Raw genomic sequence first — 22,500 nt, forward strand, 5'->3', positions numbered from 1 at the left:
AAAGGGGGGGGGGGTGTTCACACACAATACACAATGAACAATTCATGTAGGCATGTAGACGTTTAGGTCAAAATAGTTGTGTAATCACAATAGACAAAATATGCTTAATTGTCAATTTGTCATCAAGAATCATTTTGAGTTATGTGGCCATATTGAGACACATTGACCAAGTTCAACCATTAAAAACATACAGTACATCAGGGCAAAACATTCAAAGCTTGAGAAATGAATGTCTGTGTCTGTTAGAAGATGACTGTGTGGAACTGGAACCACTCACTCAACCCTGGAGGCATTGGACTGAATCCCACTAGTGCCGTCCTCCTGTGCCCCCCTGCATTGTAAAGCTCAATTTAACCACATGATGAATGAAGCATGACGTCCCTATTCTGTGGTAAACATTCTGCAAAAACAGCAGATTTACAAGCTCATAATTAGTTGAGTGTTTGCAGAAATCTGATGAAAAGTGAAAAAAGTATCGGACGGTCCTAGACAGAGCCCTTGGGGACTGTGGTCAACTGAGTAATATAGTAAAGTAGGTTCAACTCCATTGCATCAATGTCACTTGCTTGGATGAAGTGAAGTCTCTTTGTTAGCTTGAAGATTTTATTCGAGTATACATAAATTAGGCATATCCCTCTGAGCTTTCCTACTATATATATTATATTATATTGCTTGCTCTCATTATAAACAATAGCAATTCTAGGAAATTCAGATTCCCACCTATTTGAGCCCATCTATGTACAGAGCAGGTTTGTGTGGAGACCAGACCCGAGATGGACATTTAGATATGGCCGTCTCACCATCCATGACCTTGCCCAGTCTATTCAAAAACAGATTTTTATCTGTTTGCCTGAGAAGAAATTTATGTCATTTCACAGTCGGTCAGATGTCTAACATGGATAATGTTGTCTTTAAATGTACACATTAACGTCACGGCAGCGGTGTACAGCATGCCTGTAGTGTGATGTATCTGCCGAATTGTGTCTCGATTTGTCCTTGATAAGCAGTCGGCGGTGATCTCAATGCATGACCTCAATGAACACATCTCACCACTATCTCCTCTCCTCTCTCTCTCTCTCCTCCCCTCTCCTCTCTGGCCAGTTGAAATGTGCATGTGTGCAGATCTTGAGTGTAGTCTGTAATTTTTGGCTGTGGTATTATCCTCAGCTCAGCCCCAGGCTTCGGGGGTTAGCTGTAGCTGCCTCAATCACGTCACATGAAAAACTGCTGAGTGTGTGTGTGTGTGTGTGTGTGTGTGTGTGTGTGTGTGTGTGTGTGTGTGTGTGTGTGTGTGTGTGTGTGTGTGTGCGCGCGCGCGCATTTCTCTATCAGTGTGTGGGTTTGTGAGAGTAAGTCAGTGAGTGTACTGTACAGTATATGCTCAGCTGGCTTCGTGTGTGTGTGTAAGTTCCTGTGAACACTATATGAAAGTGTGCAGTAGAATAGATATCTCTCCCACATGACATCATTCCTCTCTGTCTGGCTGCCTCTGTCTTACAACCACATCTGTTTTAATCGCTCAAACTCTGCGTTTCTCTATCTCACTGCATATCTATCTGACTGCCTGCCTGTCTATCTCTCTATCTCTGTCTGTCTGTCTGTTCATCTGTCACTCTTTCTGCATTGTATTTGAGTATCAGTATCTCGGTCTCTTCCTATGGTTCATATAGAGACTCAATCACCCTGTGTCTGTCTGTATGTCTGTCTGTCCGTCTCAGTGATATGTGATAGCAGCAGTATGCCATACGTAGACCGGCTGAACCGTGTGTGTGGGTTCCTGGACATCGAAGAGAAGGAAAACAGCTGTCGATTCCAGAGACGATACTTCATACTTGATACACAGGGGAATGTTCTGCTGTGGTATATGGACAACCCGCAGGTACTACACACACGCACACGCAGTGCCACGCACATGCACACAACAAACACTTAAACAAATATGCCACAGTAAGAGGAAGTAGAATTGACCAATAGAAGTTGTACAACCTTGGACTCTGAGCCAATGGTGACACTGTGTGTTTGTGCTTGTATACAGAACCTGCCCAGTGGGGCAGCCTCCGTGGGCAGCCTGCGGCTAACCTACATCTCCAAGGTATCCTCTTTATCTATGACTGCCTGTCATTTCCCCTATTTATGTTATGTCTATGTCTAAACTCCTTAATAAATAAATGTATATCGTTATTGTTGGGTGGAAACTTATGTTCAAAACGGTTACTGCCCCGTTCATTCATTTATGAAAAAACATAAAAAGTTGAAATATTGGAGGTATAACATTTCTGCCCGACAACAGCGACATGTACAGTAGAAGTCATTTTTAAAAAGAAATTATAATGAGGACGGAACAATTGATACAGTATATCTCAGAGCAAGCAAATATGTTTGATCCAGTACTCATCTGGCGGTTACAGCTAATGTCTACGTGCACGGCTGTGCTGAAGCAGACTGTGAAGTTTTCCACATGTCTGTGCCGAGCTAACCAGAGATAATGGCATATGGCCTGACTAGACTGTAGTGCTGACTGCTGACAGCTGGTCACTGGACACTGTAACTGAAATAAGCTTTACTCTGTCAACTAGATGACATTGGACAAAGATAATAAAGATGCTTTTCTCATCGTCTCCTTTCATCCTCTTTTTCCTTTTCATCAACAAATTTCTCTTCTCTTCTCTTCTCTTCTCTTCTCTTCTCTTCTCTTCTCTTCTCTTCTCTTCTCTTCTCTTCTCTTCTCTTCTCTTCTCTTCTCTTCTCTTCTCTTCTCTTCTCTTCTCTTCTCTTCTCTTCTCTTCTCTTCTCTTCTCTTCTCTTCTCTTCTCTTCTCTTCTCTTCTCTGGCAGGTGGGTGAAGCAACACCAAAGCAAAAGCCCAAGACTGAGTTCTGCTTTGGTGAGTGTTTCTTTTTTTCTTTTTTAATATTTGAATATTTGAATATCTACAATACAGCAGACATTATTCTTACAATACAATAATTATTGTGCAACTTGTCTTTCTTATGTATATTATATGTGTACTGTGCAGTTATCAATGCAGTATCCCGGCGGTATTTCCTCCAAGCTAATGATGTTACTGACATGAAAGACTGGGTTACTGCTCTTAACAAGGCAAGCAAGATCACGGTGAGTATAGCATGTGCGTACACACACACACACACACACACACAGTCACACACACACACACACACACACACACACACACACACACACACACACACACACACAATTATCAACGTTATGCTAACATTGTGCCCAAGAGCTAGTGAATGACACAGTGATACTGGAATCACATGATCCAGTGAGCAGATGGGTGTGAGCTGTTAAGGGTGATGCAATAAATAGACATCAGACAGAAAGTAATCTTGACTCATAGCTCTTGTTTATTTAAAAAAAAATCAAGCCCTTTGAAACAGTCTTCAGCTTATTCAGACTTGGGTTTGTGTCCATCCACCCCGAACGCCCGGGGTTATTTAATCCATTAATCCATTAAAGCGCCCAGCAATTTATAGCAGCGGAGCACATTTAGCGACGGACGGGATGTTATCCCGGATGTGGCTGAATTGGGAGGCATACTTAGTTTAGACTAGTCATTGGTTAGACGTAAGGTTGGTGAGGGGTGCATTAAGGTTTGGGAGAGGGTTAAGGTTAGGTTTAGGTTGATGTCTTGAGCTCTGGGCGTTACTAATTGATAGGGCGGAGAACTCCGTCCTGAGCGCTCAGGGTGTTAACGGGGACTGTACAGATACCGGTAAGTTAATACAGACTGTAACAGGCACAGAGTAACAGGAGTAGAGGGTCTTTCTTTCTACACACACTTCTCCAGAGGAAGAGGAAGTAATGTGTGATCACCATTTTGCCAATATGCCACCCACAAGTATCATCTCCCTCACTTTTGAGATTTGTTGTTATGTGTAAGTTATAACATTGCTCATACTAGTCATTATAGGGCTGGGCGATATGGAAAAATATAATATCACGATTCTTTTTCACAATCCACGATATTATCAGGATCCTTTACTTAACAGTAACAGACCATTTTGAACAAAATGCAAATCATAGAATGTGCATTCACTGATGTACACAATATCTGTGAAAAGGCATATCATGGAGACATTGTATCTCATTCTTTTTCACCATCGCCCACTCCTAAGTCATTATGAATGTGCGATGATGAACACACACACACACACACACACACACACACACACACACACACACACACACACACACACACACACACACACAGTGCAAGTGGTGCGTTGTTGTACAAAGGGCCGACATAGGCATTTCTCTCACCTGCAAACTGTTAGAGGAAATGCCGCTCTTTCTCTTTCACTTCCCCTTCTTCTGAGAGGCTCTTTCTTTCTTCCTTTCTTTGAGCCTCATTGGCAGTTAGTTGGCATCAGTCTGAAAATGAATGAATAGAATTCTATTTTGGGATAAATAGAATAAAATGTTCCTGTCCATAGGTTTTCTTCAGAAGTTAGTGGCCCAACAATCTCAAAATCACGAACGAAACATCCATTCAATACCAAATCACATATAGAGGGTCCTGTACAAATCACCCAAAGCACCACTTTGATGCGCAAAATGTTTGGTGCAAAAACATGATTTTCAGAGGTACCAAAACTCTCAAAATGAAATAAAAGTGATCTCCGGAGTGATGTGACCATGTAATTGTAATTGGTTTGCAAAATGTGTGAGAGGGGCCTATTTCTGTAGTGGGAGGCATAGGCGCCACACCTGACCGGTGCTGCATGCTTGCCTCTCGCTGCAATGACCATTCTGGCTATAGTCTAGTCTACGTTCAGTAACTGCAGTTGCTCTCTGTCTCATCAAGGTGTCACAAGCTAATACACAACAATTCATCCTTCTTTGTCACGGTCAAGGTCAGCTTTATTTGTCAATCCAATACATGTGCAGAGTGCAGACATATAGTGGGTTGAAATTGCGCTTCCCTCTCATCCACGGTGCAAATAAAACAATAAACAGCAAGTAACGGTGACAATAACAACAAATTGTGAAGGCCTATGCTGGCTGTGTGAGCTGTGCCTGCTATGTCATGACATCCACCCCAAAATCAAAACGCCATATATCACGATCGCAGAATCCGAACGGCATGGAATTGTAATCGCACGTCACATGGCCTCCAACGGTATTCCTCCCAGTAGATTCCTCTTGTCCTGGAGGCTGCAACCGGCGTCTCGCATCAGCAATTTCCCCAGAATTGCACCTTTCTAGTTGTGGATTGTCTTTGTTTGGCTTCGCTAAGTTGTCTCGACAAATTGTGTTGTAACCACGTTCAACCCGGTGTCCCAATTTTGGGCTTGTCATTATAGCTGAAGATTGTCAGAAATCATCAATAGAATTGCCTTGTTGGTATTTCTTATTGAAGACATTTGGTACAGATATTGAATGGGCAAATATATACTGTACTATGGGCAAAGCAAAGCTTTTTCAATTCACTTTGAAAAGTTCTTGGTTGAAAGTCTAAACTTAAATGTATAATAGATAACATGCATAACATTTTTTACTGTAGCACATGTGACTGATGTGCCATACCTATGTTCATAAACAAATTTGTAAGTGTACCTACTTGCTGGGGTTAACCATACATACATCTGTCCTTCTGTGTCCTAGGTACCTAAAGCTGGCCCACATCTGCCCAGGTCAGATGTGTCCACAGTAAGTGGTGATACTCAGGGAAGGAAACAGCAGGCTTACAAGACTGAGATCATTGGTGGAGTGGTGGTTCACACTCCCATCCAGGTATTGGGATGTAGCCGACACAATCATTGTTATTAAACTGATGATGAAAGCAAGGACAATGAGGTGTGCTGTGTTAGTGACACAGAATGTGCTATTCTAATGATGACGATGTGTTTCAGAATGAAGGCGATGAAACAGAAATTAGAGAACGAAAGGTCATCAAGCCAGGCGTCCTGAGGTGTGGTTTCTGTGTGAAACAGGGTAATGTGGTGAGTACCCACACATGGACTACTGAAATCACTCAAGTGTCTGTATGAAAGTCTTTTGGGTTTATGATACTGAAGGTTCAATGTGGTTTGTATTTCAGAGGAAGAACTGGAAGAGACGTTTCTTCACCCTGGATGAAAATGCTGTCAGTTACTACAAGGGTGACACAGTGAGTTCACAAGTCGTCTTTTTCTTGACTGTCACTTTTCCACACAATGGTACTGGCTTGGCTCGACTTGACTCTGCTCCCTTTTTTGGTTTTCCATCTGGCAAAGTTGTGGATAGTACTTAGTATCTCCTCCATTGAGGCTCCAAGCAAGCCTAAGTAATACTAAAAGGTGACAAGAATACACTACAGACTATTAATTGGACAGTATTGGTCAGACGGTCAAGAGGGATTTATTTGGTTGCTCACTCAAGCAGCAATATGTCTGTCCCACGGAAAGCGTCCGACCAAACTGAGAATTGAAATTCCACGACAAATGTACAAAACCATCTGTATCTGTCTGACCGTGGATCTGAGGAGGACACATCGATTATGCAGAGGTTGCACAGATTCTCTGTGTTTGAGGATTGTATGCATCAGCTTCCCTGATTGGCCAACACAAACAGAGGAGAAGGAATCTAATCAAATTCAAAGCAAAGTGGGCGAGATTAAAAGGTACAGTATTGGAAGTAGGAGAGAGTAGGTCATAATATGTTTAAGTGAGTTAATTAAATCATTGTTTTTGATTGGCAAAAACCCTACAGGTTTATGTGTTCATTGCCAGAAGGAAAAGAGGAGAGAGCTGACACATCGTCAGCTCATCAACATGGTTGATCAACATGGTTGATGAGCTGAGGGAGGTGGTGGAGTTGAGAGGTTGAACATGCTATTATGAACAAAGGGAAAGGGATAGCATGGTGAATGAGCTGGATAGCATGGATCGATGCCTGTGTGTTGGTTCCCACAGCACATGTTTGCGGTCTGGGAGCTCCTGGTGTCTATATGGCAGTGATCAGCCAGCCTCATTCTCCTGGCTGCTATCTTCTCACTCTTTCTTTCTTTCTTTCTTTCTTTCTTTCTTTCATTTCATTTCATTTCATTTCATTTCATTTCATTTCATTTCATTTCATTTCATTTCATTTCATTTCATTTCATTTCATTTCATTTCATTTCATTTCCTTTCATTTCCTTTCCTTTCCTTTCCTTTCCTTTCCTTTCCTTTCCTTTCCTTTCCTTTCCTTTCCTTTCCTTTCCTTTCCTTTCCTTTCCTTTCCTTTCCTTTCCTTTCCTTTCCTTTCCTTTTTTCCCTGTGCAAGCCGGTTGACTTTAGCTCAGGGACGTAACATAACAGGATGAAATTGACATCTCCAGTTTATGTACAGTGGAAAATGAAGTACCTGTAACCAAAAATAAGTCAAGTCAAGCAGAGTCAAGTTAAGCAGAGTCAAGTAACACATCATTTGGTGGAAATTGTTGAGATTTGTATGTTGTGCCGTTGGCTACAATCTTCAGCCAATGTCACATCACTGATGCAATTGTGTATGTGTCAGGATAAGGAGCCTCTTCGAGCTATTCCACTGAGGGACGTTCAGAAGGTTCACCAATGTTTGGTCAAATCTGGGTCAGTCTAAATGTTGCATACCTCTATATTTTCATTTTCTGCACATCTGTCAGTCTGGCCCATCTGGTGTGCCTGTCTCTCTCCCTCTCGCCCTGTCTCTCCCTCTCGCCCTGTCTCTCCCCCTCTCTCTCTGTCTCTCTGTCACAGTCTCTTCCCCTCGCTCGCTCTCTCACTCTCTCTTTCTTTGTCTATCCCTTTGCAGACACCAGTATGTTTCAGAGGTGAAATTATCATCTTCTGTGTTTGTTAGGGACCTGTTAATGAGAGACAACCTCTTTGAGATCATCACCAGCTCCAGAATCTTCTACGTTCAGGTACATGACAACTGAGTAATTTTCTTCCTTGCGTGCATGCGCACGCACACCACACACACACACACACACACACACACACACACACACACACACGTCGAGTCTGGGGGTACTGGGGGTGCTGAAGCACCCACTGACACAATGGGCACGTTCGGAAATAGCGCACTGTGCAATGCTAATAGGCGAGTGCGTTCCCGCACTGGGGGGCGGGGTGGGAGGGCACCCACTGCCGTTATAAGAACTTTCCACGCCTGCACACACACACACAACACACACACACACACACACACACACACACACACACACACACACACACACACACACACACACACACACACACACACACACTGCTAGATGGAGGAGTACTGATGTCAGTACAACAGAGGGGAGAAATGCGTTTGCTCAGTTAGTTCAACATGGTACAGTGCAAGACAAACTACATTATGTAGAGCATGCCATTCCAATAAACAATTGGAACAGGTCTAAAGTAACTTATAGTAAAGAGGTGTATAGCAAAGTGTAGAATATTATTGTTTTGCTGGTCCTACTCAGCTGCTCTGTTTGTTGTGATTGGAAGAGCCCTCCTTGTTGACTTGTATGAATAATGGTGTAGCTAATCCAGACTTTTATAGAGGCCAGAGTAGAATAATTAGAAAACAGGAAAACGAATGCACTGAGCTGCAGTAACGAAGGGTTGGTATGTCTACACTGGTGTCTCCTCCAGCTGTCGTTCCATATGCTGGAGATGTTTCCTCTGAATGCTCTGTCACTGATGTGTGGCAGCGGTTCTGTTTTTAGAAGGACGAGAAGTATGTTTTTGTGAATCAGGCAAAACCATCTGTTACCATAACAACAATAACATCCTGTCCTTCCCCTCGGGAGAACAGCTGACTGAGGAAGGCTGATCAGAAGGGAAACCCTAGGAGCAAGAGGGAGGGGGCTGTGTGTGTGTGTGTGTGTGTGTGTGTGTGTGTGTGCGCGTGTGTGTGACATCATCAAACCCTGTACACTCAAGACACGCTCCATATATGGCCAGTACAGAATTAATTTCATATGTTGATCTGACCCCCCATGCGCCAGTGCTCACCCAGCAGTCTGCCGTCTTCCGTTACCCAGGCGGATTCGTGCACGGGCAAGGTCGCTTCTCGCCCTCAGGGCATCTTACTGGCGTTAGTCACTTTATTAGCAGTTTAGCTAACGGAACGTTACATATTAGAAGAATATGCTTCGGTTTAATAAACACCACATGATGTTGCTAATGTTAACAATAATTCACCCACACATAAATAACATAATAAATGGAGACTACGGCGGACATTTAAGATACACTCCAGTATGTGTGTGTATATACATAACCCATTGTTCCCTTTGTTTGTCTCTATAGACTGACTCTCCAGAGGAGATGTATGGCTGGATCAGGGACATTGATATGAAGATTCAGGACTTCAGAGGCCCTACTAAGGTTCCCTACAGTCTTTTGTCTCTCATCAATCTTTGTTGAATTTATACTTTATTTATGGTTTAAAATTTAAGTGCAAATCTATGCCAGGAGGCAGGTATTGCCCATGTCTACAATTGGCTAATACCTATATGTCACTAATGAGCTGGAGGGTCTGGCAGCTGGACGGTCTAGCAGTGTAGATCCCATAAGCTGGATGGACAGCTTGTGCCCAGCTGGTTAGTTCCGGTCCATAGCCTCACGGGGCACATATCCCATAGTCTACAGGGGTATTGCTCTGTGATTATTAAGTTACAAAAAAGACATAGTTGTTGACGATTCCAAACATATTCGGGTATTGATGTCCAATAAATATTATGATCCTCCGTATTTGCCAAGATTAGCTGTGGGCACACAGACAGACAGAGCTAAATGTAATATCTCTGCTTGACTGAGATGGAAGATAATTGATAGAATGCTCAACGTGTACAACTATAGTATTATACAAATCACATACCTTTATTTGACATGGATGAGGGAGGTGATACATGGCAGTTCCTTTGTGCGCTACTTTCTATATAAGGAAATGACCATGTCAAACATGGATAAAATGTAGCTGCCAAACTGCAGATGGTTTGTTAGAGTGGAGACCGGAGACATTCACAGAATGGCTGCATACCAATTAAGTTGAGGCATGCCAGCAGCAACTTCTGTGTTTGGAGTCAACACTCCCCATGCTACTAAAATGAGGACTATACCATTTTGGTCACTGGCACAGTTCATTGTTGACAATTTATTAACATTGTAGTGTTTATCTTAGTTTTGGGCAAATGGCAATTGTGAATAAATAAGTGCTCTGGTGGCTTACCCACCAGACCGCCCCCATGCTCCTTGATGCATGTCATCACATCTTTCCTGTCTTTACTCTTTCTTTGTCTCTACTATAAAAATTAAAGCACAAATGTGAAAAAGATAATATTTTAATTTAAAAAATGGGTATGTTATAAACAAATTAACATTGTCCTTGACTGTATTGTCCAAATAGGGCAATGGCGATTGCCCTGGTGATAAACTCACACGCTGTCTCTGTCTCTCTCTGTCTCATCACAGGATTTTAAACGTGTATCTTCTCTTTATCGATGTAACTACGCCTCTGCATCCCGCAATCTACAGACTGAGAGACCTGCGCTGGTCAAGTCATGTTCTGTGGCCCCAGGCTGGCAGCCTTGGACCCCTATGCCCCAAAGTGAAGACACGGAAGACATGGACATCACGTTCAGCCCCTTGCCCACACTGCCTTCTCCTTCTTCATCTTCCACTTCCTCCTCTACTTCCTCTTCCTCTAATTCCCTCTCTGCCATGGCTCCTTGCTCTAGTGCTATTCCCCCAGCTCCAGCTAGCATCCCGGGGGATTCCGCTACTTTAGGGAGCTTTTCTAGTGGCCGAAGGCGGCACCGCTCTCAGCCCCAGACTCACACAGACCGAAGTTTCCCCTTCAGCTTGGATGACGCCAGCATCCGCACCACAGATGTATAAAATCGATTAAATCTCTCTGATTTCCCTTCTGGACCAAGATTTATGTGGCTGTTTTTAGATAATTCCCCAGTGACTTGACAACAAGAGTGGTCTCACTACCGTAGCCTGCTGCTTCGGAGCCCCCTGCTGACGTTATGGCGTAACTGCAGGCTACATTGCAGTATTGTAATGGAGGAATTGACTAGGACAGATAGACATGGATCAGAGGACAACAGTGTTAGTGTTTAAGGGACTGTGAAAGGGTATAATGGTGTTATATATATATATATATATATATATATAAATAATCCTCTAAAAACTTGAATATTGTTGATATCACTAGTTAATTAGTGGGTTGCTCTAGTTGGTTCACAAGTTACGGTACATATCCATATGCTAAATCTAATCTGTCCGCATGCACATGCACATCGAAAAAAGCATTTTAAGGATTTTAAAATCTGCTGGAAGTATCTAATAGTATTTAAGCCCTTTTAGATTTTTTACAAGTGGCACATGGTACATTTGAATGATTGAGCCATTTGCTGTGTATGCCTGCATCTGTAGAGAATCCTAATCACTTGGATTGCAATGGTCCACCCAGCAGTGTTTTGTTTTAATTTTTTATTGTACTTACACCCCTGGAGACATGTTGTAGTAGGAGCTAATGTTGTTGTTGTTGTTATTATTATTATTATTATTATTATTCAGAACATCACTACCCTTTAAATAGTCTTCAACAAGCAATTTGTTACTATACCTGAATCAGATATGAGAAAAAAGGAAACGATAGCTCCAGCAGTCTGTACATCGCTCTCGGGGTGAAACAGGAGTCCACCCAAATGAAGTCTCCTCTGTTGCTGTACTGGTGGAAAATTAGTGAGTCGGCAGCAATTTAATGCCTTTTACGTGTTTGCACAGTGTTTTAAATAGAAGCTCATGAAGCTTGTGTTAGAGATCAATCCTCTGTAAACTGTGACTCCTGTCTCAGCTGATACTAGCCCTATGAGGTATAGCATGGCAGTACAGCCGTGTTAGGCCCAAAGCACACCAATGCAACTATAGTCGCAACTCCTTGCAACAAAACAGTTTTAAGGACATATCACAACAATGTAACTCCTTGCAACTGCCTTTGGGGATAATAGTTTCATGCAACTACTTGCAACCGTTTGGTTGCAAGGAATTGCATGGTGAATCATTGGTGCAGTTTGGGCCTTAAATTGTATGTTCTAATCTAGAATATAACAGCGGGTCAGCTGGTTGACAGGCTTATAAATGTGATTATAATCTTTTTTGTTTTTGTAGTACGTTGCAGGAAGATACGTCTGTCTCAAGCCCAGCACACACCGGGTGCGCAGCGACGCGGCACAGGCGTTGCCGCGCGGCAATGCCTGGAAAATAGAACGGTGGCATATCGGAGCGTCAGGCGAGGCGTGAACGCGCGTCGGACGCCGCCGGTGTGGGATAGGTTCATTGAAAATAACGGAGGCTGCTGTTTTGACGCGCGGCGTTCGCATACGGTGTGTGTACAGTCTTAGTTGCCACTTTTGGAGTTTTATTGTAATTTTGCACTTTTACTTTTTTTTTTTTGTATATCACAACCAATCTCACCACAGATCTGACATGGCTCAAGTCAAGTGCTTTATGCTGTTACAACTGTTATCTTAGTTCTTTCATGCTGCCTCACCTCAAGACATGGTTCCATGTTCTACGCGCCTACTTCCTTCTGCGGAAGCAACTTGCACTTGTCTGCCTATGTATGTTAATTCTTTTTCTTATATATTAAATGGTGCCTTTTAGTAGTTCTGTAGAGGTTTCCTTTGCAGAGTGTGTGTGTGTGTGTGTGTGCGCCTTAATATACAGAAGTAGATCATGAGCATTAGTGAGGTCCAATAATATGAAGATAAGGTTGAAGTGATCCCTTTAAGTGAAGTGTGTCTTGAGTTCTTTGGCCTTCTCGTTGCTACTTCCCTGTTCAGCTGTGTGGCTGCAGCACCAGCTGGACTAAAAGGTCTCCTTTCCGTAAAATAGTTTAAATGTGGGTAGGTAAAAAGCCCAAAGTGCCCATGAAATGTCAGCTGTGTTGAAACGACTTTTCAATCTGTTAAAAAAACAGAGCTGTAGGTACTGAGGAATCCAAGCAGAAACACATGACCAAGCCAGCAGGGAGATCAGGTATTAAATCTGAAAAAGTGATATGTTCGTCTGTGTGGGTGGGTTGGAGGTTTCTGAATTACAATGATGTATTGTAATTTCTTTGACACAATAATTTCTTTTAAGATAACATTAGTTTTAAGTGAGAAAATATTGTTTTAAGGCAAATCTAAAAGAAGTATGCTGTTTGCATAATTTATAGGCCTTCATCACTGTTAGGAATCAGATAGATACACACTGTTCTCAAAGGGCTTCATACGTATGCCCACATTAATACAGGAGGAAATAAAAAACAATTATTCAAAAGCTGTGCTCTGGAAACGCATAAGCTTTAATTTCCCTTACACAATTGCCTTACTATTAACCTCTACCTGTGAATTGTTAACATTTAAATCCTATACTTTGTTGATCGGAATCCTCCCAGGGTCTACACTACCGCGCCACCTTTTATTTCTTTATCTCTCTCTCAAATCTCTTCACATTGTGAACTTGTGAATGGGGGCGCTCACAAGTTCCTCTATAAGGATCATTGGTCAGGATGTACATTTGAATGTAAGTGTTTGGATCCCACTGACCAATATTGGATTGATTCATCATTCACCACCCAGGCACTGCATCAAAAAGCAGTCCCTAAAATCTCAGTGGCTGGACCAAGAAGGGGCACTTGCAAGGCCTGCACATTGAGACCAGCAATCACTTTGAACAAGCTATATGGAGTTCAGTGACTGAGATTGGACTAATGTGCACCAATTAATATCTAGAACTGGTTTATATGAGAGGGAAGTGGATTATGTCCTTCAATGAGCTCTAATCTCAATCCCACTGAGAATATGTGGCACTATTAAAAACTGCAGAGTGCCCTACTGCCCTTCCAGGGTGTATTTATTTGCATACTTCATAACCAAGATTTAAAGGTCAACACATCAGAGTGCGGACTACTCTGAGGGCAGACAGAAACATAAGGGTGTACCTGTCCTCTAAATGTTATTGTCTAATTTGTCTCCACACGGATGGCTCTGTGCCAGGCGTTCTTAACTTGAAGAGGTTGTTATTGATGTCCTTTATAGGCTACTCATGGTTAAAAACGCTCCCAGAACACAATATGTATGTATTTGTGTACTTTTATAGATTCTTTACTTCATTTGAATACTGTAACACATGCTTGCTGATGAAATCCACTAGAGGGAGCTGCAACACTTTGTAAACAATACAGGCAGTACCTGTGCAACTCTAGGATAAGAGTGGCCATTATTATGATTGGGGGTGTTTAAAGGTAGCTGACTCTTTCTCAGGTATGTTTCTCAGAAGTGTATGGACTCACCATCCAGCCATTTTACCACTGACCTCACTGACCACTAGTGAGGTGGGTTTCCAAATTCTCACCTCCTTATTACCACAATACCTTTTGTTATAGGCTACGGGTCCGGGATGCATTTGGAGAATGGATTTGGCAACAAATAAAAGATGATATAAATGGAAAAATAGTTTTTTTTTACTGCGCAGTGTATCGCTCTGCCAACACGTTAGAAAGCATAGCGTCTTACACGTGTAATATGAAGTCATTATAATTCGGTGCAGGTTTTCATCTGGACTTGGAGGCCCTGTCTGGACTGCTGCCAAACCCCAACCTTTATGTTCCACATCAGACCACGTTACATGGATAGAGGAGGGGGGTTGGAATGTATTTTGCCCTGTGTGATGTGATTGTTTGCAGAGAAATGGCTTGACCTTGCCCTCCATTGCCACACACACGCACACACACACACACACACACACACACACACACACACACACACACACACACACACACACACACACACACACACACACACACACACCTCTCTCTCTCCCTCTCCCTCTGGTCAGCCTAGGTGTGTGAGACAGGCCTGCTGAGTGCAGGAGGTCTGGGACCCCTTCATCACTTCCTCCAGACAGAGAACAGAGGAACTAGTCAGCTGAACCCAAAATGGGACAATAATGAGCAGCCCAGCCACAGCCACCTCGTTTCAAATATTATTAGATCTCTTCTCCTGCACTTTTCCAATGCCATTCTCCCTATACAGGATGGATATATATATATATATATATATATATATATATATATATATATATATATATATATATATATATCTCTCTCTCTCTCTCTCTCTCTCTCTCTCTCTCTCTCTCTCTCTCTCTCTCTCTCTCTCTCTCTCTCTCTCTCTCTCTCTCTCTCTCTCTCTCTCTCTCTCTCTCTCTCTCTCTCTCTCTCAATGAATGGCATTGGAAAAGTGCAGGGTGAGAGGGAAAGTTATTATTGATGCCAATGCCAACTGTTCAAGTCAAGACCAGTTCTGCGTTAAGTTCTTAAGATCTAACTTCAAAAGGAATGAGGGACACTTTCTCACAGCGATAAAAATGGCTTGAGTGGGTGTCATAGGATAGGCTATATTTTCCTAACGTTGTCTCGTTTTGGAATTGAACGTTTTAATATATTTGAACTTTGAAGTAACGGTACAATTAACATCAAGATGTGAAACATATAGATGAACGTATATCTGCATACTGTATTTGCTGTATCTCAGGGCTATAGACTGGCTGGATGTGTAACCGCAAGGTTGCCAGTTCGAACCCGGGCGCCCCCTGAGTCCCCCATGCAGAGTTAGTGTCGAAGTGTCCTTGAGCAAGACACGGAACCAGAAATTGCTCCTGATGTGCTGGTTGGTGCCTTGCATGGTTTCCGCCGCCATCGGTCTATGACTATGTGTCTGAATGGGTGAATGTAGGCTAATGCACAATCTATGTATAGCGCCTTTGATAAAGGCGCACAAATATCATTTATCCGTTACATTTAAGCATAGCCATAGCAAGGCCTATTTGCCTTTTCTTCTTTCTCAACGTGTCCTGGAAAGGAAAGCCATTTTGCAACATCTAATTACCTTTCATGACTCACTTGACTTAATCAATATATTATAGTATACAAATAAATATGTGTTGATATAGCATATAAGCGTATATCATTTTGTTTTATGGTGAACAACAAGGGAGTATAAAACTGGCACACACCGATGGGTTTGTTCTCAGATTGCCTTCATTGTAAATAGGCTACTTGTTGCTTCCTCAGATGTGCAGGCTATATTGTCATCTGGCAACTAATTCTAAAATCGATAGCTTTCCTTAGCTTATTTTTTGAGGTTAAAAAGGGGACTAGTTGTCACGTGGTTAATTGTCACAACACGTTAAATAACAAATATTATATGAACAACAACAAAAAAATTATGTATGCAAATATTTGGCAGTTTGATAATTTATGTTTTAAGTTTTAACTAAGATATTAGGCCTAAGGCATTATTCGATCGGCTACAATGTTCATGTTTTAACGCTAACATTTGGAATTGAAAGTTTTCCATATGTTTGGCACTATATAGCTCAACACTGTTTATGTTAGGCTAGGCTATATGTCATTTACTTCGGAACAAAGTATCACAGTCAATAGTCGTGTTCGTGTTGTATCAGACGGGTTTTGTACCAGATGATGATCACTTTTAAATTATAAAAAATTATACTAACCTTATATGGGTGATTATACTACTGCCCTGTATAATAATACTATGCCTATATATACTGTAAATTAACACAGATTTGGCAGGCTACAATGCCTGTCGGATTAAAAGCTATATTGTGAAGAGTTTGCTGTTTTCCATTGCATGATTTAGGCCTATGTTTATGAAATGTCTTTTAAAGTATACAAAAATATAGTATCCGAAATACTTGTTATTCAACTATAATTTGGTATTAGATGTGCCCAAAACTAAAGGTATATCGTGATATACCAGTAGGCTACTGCATATATCACAAAGGCTGAGGTAGACCACATGATATGACATGGCCCTAAAAAAATCATATAAGGCCTGTCAGCTCAAACCCACAATGCAATACTTTGTTTTCAAGAGTGTTGCACAAGTACTGCAGTATAGCATTACAAAGTTATACAAAACAGTATAGGCTACTAATTCCATTTCCCCACTCTATTTTCCCATTACTTAATGCCATGGGCGCCGCTATTCCAACGCCCCTTGGTACATTTTTAAACTATTTTCAGCAATGGGATACATATAGTAGCCTAGACAAGTTTATAAAATGTGAATAGCCGTAACGTTATATGCCTATACATTTACTTTTGATCAAATAAAGAATCACTGTGGGTATAAGTACATTTTTCCCATTCAGGGACACGGGAGTGACAACTTATAGATAGCCTCTCCTCAATAAATATTTATATATTTTTTTTGTACGTATGGTTTACGCTTTAAAGTTATACACTTATTTAGTTTGTTGTATGCCTTTGTAACAGTTTATGTAAAATATTTTCATTTTGTTAAAACGTGGACGGTGGCTGAGAAAAATCGTAAGGTGCAGCCAATTCAAATCAGAAGGTGTGCACACTATAACGAGATTTGTTTTCCCTTCGTGCTGTTTACCAAAAAAGTTCAAAACTAATCGATGTCACACATTGCTCCGACCCCTTGTGCATGTTGTCATGTTAAACCATTTGTTTTATTAAGGTCAACCCTTTGTTTTATTAAGGTCATTACCGATTGTGTAATGTGAACGGTATAGGCATAGGCCAGGCCTATTAGGCCTAGGTTAAATGTAGAGTAAAAAGTTGCCTATATATGCATAATATTATGTCCGGGTTTGGTTTGACGAAGAATATCTCAAATCACTCAGGCCTACATGAAAGGGCTCAATTTGCCCATTAAATAAATTAACAGACTAAATAAATGTAGTCCGTATATTAAATATGATTACAAGCTGGATTACAATCATCCATATCTTTGTTATTAGTTGTTTCTTTGCTTTTTTATATAAGTAGGCCTAGCTTGGGCGGGTATAGTTTAAAACAATATTCATAGACTTTTCGTTTGTGTTACTGAAATAGGCTGAAAACCCGACATGGTTTTCTTTTTAGACATCAGAGCGCGTTTGAAATGTATATAAAAACTAATTGTTCCCCCCCCCCCCCCCCCCCTCTCTCTCTCTCTCTCTCTCTCTCTCTCTCTCTTCCATATAGCGCGCATAACCACACACCTTGGTTTACAGAGCAGAATTGAATATGAAAGAAATAGTCGTGCTGTGGATGAATCTTATAGGTCAGGTCACGTGCAGACACTGAAGCGTAGGGTACCGAAGGCTATAGTGGTTCTCACAGACAGCGGCATGCATGCATGATGCAGCATCACTGCAACCTCAGCGCCTGTTGTTACCAACCCAGTGATTTGCGTGAGAACCTGTTAATGGGCTGTGGATCAGAATCAGATAGCCTTTATATATATACGTGAAGGTCTGACAGAGATCACCATCATCCTTTAAACAATTAAGGTAAGTGCTTCAAATGTTTATTGTTGAACTTGATAGCCTACAAGAAATTGGGGAAAACTTGCGCGCCTAAGCCTATTTACGCACGAGGCACGACAACTGTCAGAATTCTATTTACCGGCCCAGGCCGTAGCGTAACGGTCTGGGCACCGGACTGGTGATCCAGTCGCGGTGTGCCGCGGGTTCGACTCCCGGACCCGACACGGCCTTTACCGCATGTCATCCCCCCATCTCTCTCCCGTTTCCTGTCAGCCTACTTTCTATCCCTTAAAAAATATCTTAAAAAAAAAAAAAATCTATTTACCGGTCCTGTATGCAGGTTAGATATGCACGTGAATCTATATTGTGTGTCAATACGGTATAGGCTATTATAGTGTTTTTAAGTGTTCATGGAAATGCTATGGTTTGAAACTGACCTTCCACAATCCAGAACTCCTATGGCTGCGGCTATAGGATATGCCAAAATGAAAGCGTTTGTCGAACTTGTGCTATATAGAAATGATGCATGCGAACGGAAGATATATTTATAGCTGAGTGCTGAATGAATCTGCATGCAGAAATCGGTAGGGGGGGGGGGGGGGGGTGCAACCGTACGGCAGCGCGTTTAAGTCCTAATGACCCCTTCAACTTTCAACTCCAGTTGACTGCACGCGGCCGGGTTATTATCTGGATGTAGAGTAATCCCGTCAAAGCGATGCATGCGCGCTCACATCAACATGGTGCCCCAACATAACCTAAGTGGTTGTGTGTGTGTGTGTGTGTGTGTGTGTGTGTGTGTGTGTGTGTGTGTGTGTGTGTGTGTGTGTGTGTGTGTGTGTGTGTGTGTGTGTGTGTGTGTGTGTGTGTGTGTGTGTGTGTGTGTGTGTGCGTGCGTGCGTGCGTGCGTGCGTGTGTGTGTGTGTACGCGCGCTTGCAATAACCTTACAATAACCTATGGTGGTCACATGAGATTATAACGGGCATTCATTCTGTGTTGTGTTGTGTAAATGGGTGGAATTTGGAATGCCTCGCACGACAATCGACTCAACTCCCCATCGCTTCGATTGCGCGCGCGCGTGTATTTGCGCGCGAGTGCGAGCGTCCCCTTTCCTTCTGTGTGATTGGCCAACATCCCAGTTATCATTTGGTTCCAGAGATACGACTGTCCTGTGTAGACCTATAAGGAGAGAGAGAGAGAGAGAGAGAGAGAGAGAGAGAGAGAGAGAAAGAGGGAGGGGTGTATTTCACGGGGAAGTAGCAATTGACTTCCATTCTTAATAAAGGATTTGATGAGTGCAGTGGAGTTCAGATTAGGACTGGCGCTGAGTCTGCGACGATAAAGAATGGCTGAAATAAATGACCAAAAAGCTGATTGATGTGCAATAATCTAGGGCTACTATTAGCCTGAAGCTTCGCAACGCACCAGGAGGGGAGGGTGTAAGGGCGGGAGCACACGAGCCCGGACAACAAACAGACAAACAACCCGATGACATTCACCAACGGATAGAGCGTGGCATGTTCTGAAAGAACTGGATGAATTGGAGTTTTTTTTTAAATACATCTTTTAAGAGCGGATATTAAAAGCACCCATTCGCCCTATATTGAGCGCACACACTCACCGGAGGATGACCGTGCCATCTCCAGGGAGAACAGAACAGCGTGTTTGAGGTAAAGGCCTGCGGTGACAAGAGACGACCGACCCCGAACAAATATGCAGCACAAGGAGAACAGCATTGAATGACCGCGTTCCCAAGGATGTTTCCAATTCAAGAGCAAATACAAATGATCAGAATAAGTCAACCGTGGACACAAAAACTGTGGAGCATGTATGATATGAATAACCTATACTGTCTGAAATAACAAACATTGGTCTATAGTATATGTATCTCATATAAAATATTTAACCTCAAAAGTTAAAAATGATGCGGAAAATATAACACTGATCACAGAGGATTAAACATGGTCATACCCTGATAAAATAATGTTATTATTAGCCTGTTTTATTATTTTGTATTAGATCATATATATATATATATATATATATATATATATATATATATATATATATATATATTGGGGCGTTGTTTATCACTGAAAGTGGACATGCATTTGAGCGATTCAGCACCACATCATCACTTGATATATGGGCCTACAATATACAATTATAATTATAGCTTAAGCTTTACATCTTTTGTTCCTGTTTATAGAGCCTTTATAGCTGAGTTATGATCTTTATAGGTCACCCAAACTGAAATCGGGCCTCAAAATGGATGTCCTGACTCCTGGCCGATCCTACCATATACGATTAATGTTCCAGCGAACGTGGGAGAATACAGATATAGGTCCTACGTGACAACCTAGGCTATTCAATTCCAGCAATCTATTGCCCTGTAAAACAACTTTTAGCTTATTTTGTACTGTGTGTGTGTGTGTGTGTGTGTGTGTGTGTGTGTGTGTGTGTGTGTGTGTGTGTGTGTGTGTGTGTGTGTGTGTGTGTGTGTGTGTGTGCGCGCGCGCGCGCGCGCTCGCTCCTATTACAGCCTGTGTCAGTGCGCCATGGCTAACGGCGGGGATCCATTCGGCCTTCCAGAGCGCCCGGACACCGACTGCATGGATTCACCAAAGGAAAAGAAACCAGAAAACCCCAGCAAGGCCTTGAGCTCACCAGCATCACCACCGACCAACCAGGTATACGAATAATATGTATAGGCTCTATAGCTATTCGGCCACCCTGAACAACACGTTTTCCAAGAGTACTTCGCTATGCTATTCATAATTCACTCATTTTCCATGGGGACCCCCATGAACCCCCTCAAGGACCCCGGGGGTCACTGGACCCTACTTTGAGAACCACTCCCTGAAGACTATATTTTCTCCCGTATAGCTATAGTCTATACTCTATAGTCTATAATTTCACACTCAACACTCGCATATTTAATTCTAATTGTCATTCACGTGAAGAAACTTTCCGTATTTCTTATTTTTAAAAATGTATTTCAATTTGATTTATCTTTATAGAATAGCCTGCATGACGTGCACCCATGTATAATGTCTAAATTTAGCAAGAACTGATAGCATTTGGTGCCTATATATTTACAGGGAATGGAAGGAATCAAAGTTTTCCTTCATGAAAAGGAACTTTGGACGAAGTTTGACGAAGTCGGAACTGAAATGATCATCACCAAGGCTGGAAGGTATATATATATCATTTATTGATGATACAAATAGACTAATTTGATCACTATTCGTGTTAATTTATAGCCTAATACATTATTTTCGCATTGGTCTTTGAATGTATACAGTCTATATTTCTTCCCAGGATGCGTCCTATTTATTCATGCTTAATTAATTCGCAATTTGCCATGATCCCCCATATAGGCGGATGTTCCCAGGCTACAAGGTGAAGGTCACGGGTCTCAACGCAAAAACCAAGTACATTCTCCTCATGGACATTGTACCTAGCGACGACCACCGCTACAAATTTGGAGATAATAAATGGTTAGTATATATCAGTATCTTTGACTGACAATAATTATCTATTATAGGCCTGTGTCAAACATGGCAAATTAAATAACCGCTCTTTAGATAGTTAAATTGCATGGAGAAAATCATCCATGGGGTCAAATAGGTTAGGCCTATATTTAAACAAGTTACACTGTTTTCTGTTATCTCTCTGTTTATTATTATTATTTCATCGGATTTGCTCTCTAGCCTATTGCAGTGCAAGTTTAATAGGATAGGCTAGCCTGTTTCCCTTCTGCCCGCGAGTTCACCCTCAGCGTAGCGCAAGGCAAGGGTTCACGAGGCGGACAGATGCGACCAAACCATCTCATTCAAGTGTGCGTTAAATCCTCAGTCCATTCCTCAGTCACATGCACCGAGATTAATCGACCGAGTTTCCACTGTGGGTCGCGGACTATAGCATGCGGCGAGGAGCTTTATGAAATTGTCGTTGACAGACATAGTCCCATCACTCCCATGTTAAAGCGTAATTTCTGTGCTCAAACGTTTGGACAGAAACCCAAGTCACTGCGTAATTTTAAATGGCTATAATTTCTTTTTCTGATGGAGCTCTGACATTAATTGGTTGGTAGCATGCTATATGCGCAGACGATTAAATAAGACCCATGGCTTGACAGTACAGGCCTATGGCTAATGCTTTTGGTTATGCTTTG

General features: G+C 42.0%; 2 protein-coding genes across 7 annotated transcripts in view; both read left to right on the top strand.

The window, feature by feature from the left end:
* plekha2 (pleckstrin homology domain containing A2) overlaps positions 1-12,636 on the top strand; it is a 16,626-nt gene extending 3,990 nt beyond the window's left edge. For 2 of the 6 annotated variants that reach the window (XM_083783161.1, XM_083783157.1), the window contains exons 2-12: positions 1,719-1,879; positions 2,036-2,092; positions 2,835-2,883; positions 3,016-3,113; positions 5,631-5,764; positions 5,878-5,968; positions 6,067-6,135; positions 7,503-7,573; positions 7,776-7,887; positions 9,269-9,346; positions 10,433-12,636. In XM_083783161.1, the coding sequence (XP_083639287.1) occupies positions 1,719-1,879; positions 2,036-2,092; positions 2,835-2,883; positions 3,016-3,113; positions 5,631-5,764; positions 5,878-5,968; positions 6,067-6,135; positions 7,503-7,573; positions 7,776-7,887; positions 9,269-9,346; positions 10,433-10,858 (1,346 nt within the window). In that variant the 3' untranslated portion in view covers positions 10,859-12,636. The remainder of the gene's footprint in view (positions 1-1,718; positions 1,880-2,035; positions 2,093-2,834; positions 2,884-3,015; positions 3,114-5,630; positions 5,765-5,877; positions 5,969-6,066; positions 6,136-7,502; positions 7,574-7,775; positions 7,888-9,268; positions 9,347-10,432) is intronic. The other 4 variants (XM_083783162.1, XM_083783158.1, XM_083783159.1 and 1 more) reach the window with 4 other exon arrangements.
* An 8,245-nt stretch (positions 12,637-20,881) lies between these two features.
* The window catches only part of LOC310872229 (T-box transcription factor TBX5-like), a gene marked incomplete at both ends in the record, with an annotated part of 9,049 nt that continues 7,430 nt past the window's right edge, over positions 20,882-22,500 (top strand). The window contains 3 exons of the mRNA XM_083783986.1: positions 20,882-21,013; positions 21,425-21,519; positions 21,704-21,823. Of these exons, the coding sequence (XP_083640112.1) occupies positions 20,882-21,013; positions 21,425-21,519; positions 21,704-21,823 (347 nt within the window). The remainder of the gene's footprint in view (positions 21,014-21,424; positions 21,520-21,703; positions 21,824-22,500) is intronic.

Source organism: Protomyctophum parallelum (genome assembly GCF_964188405.1).
Source record: "Protomyctophum parallelum genome assembly, chromosome: 15".
Taxonomy (NCBI): Eukaryota; Metazoa; Chordata; class Actinopteri; order Myctophiformes; family Myctophidae; genus Protomyctophum; species Protomyctophum parallelum.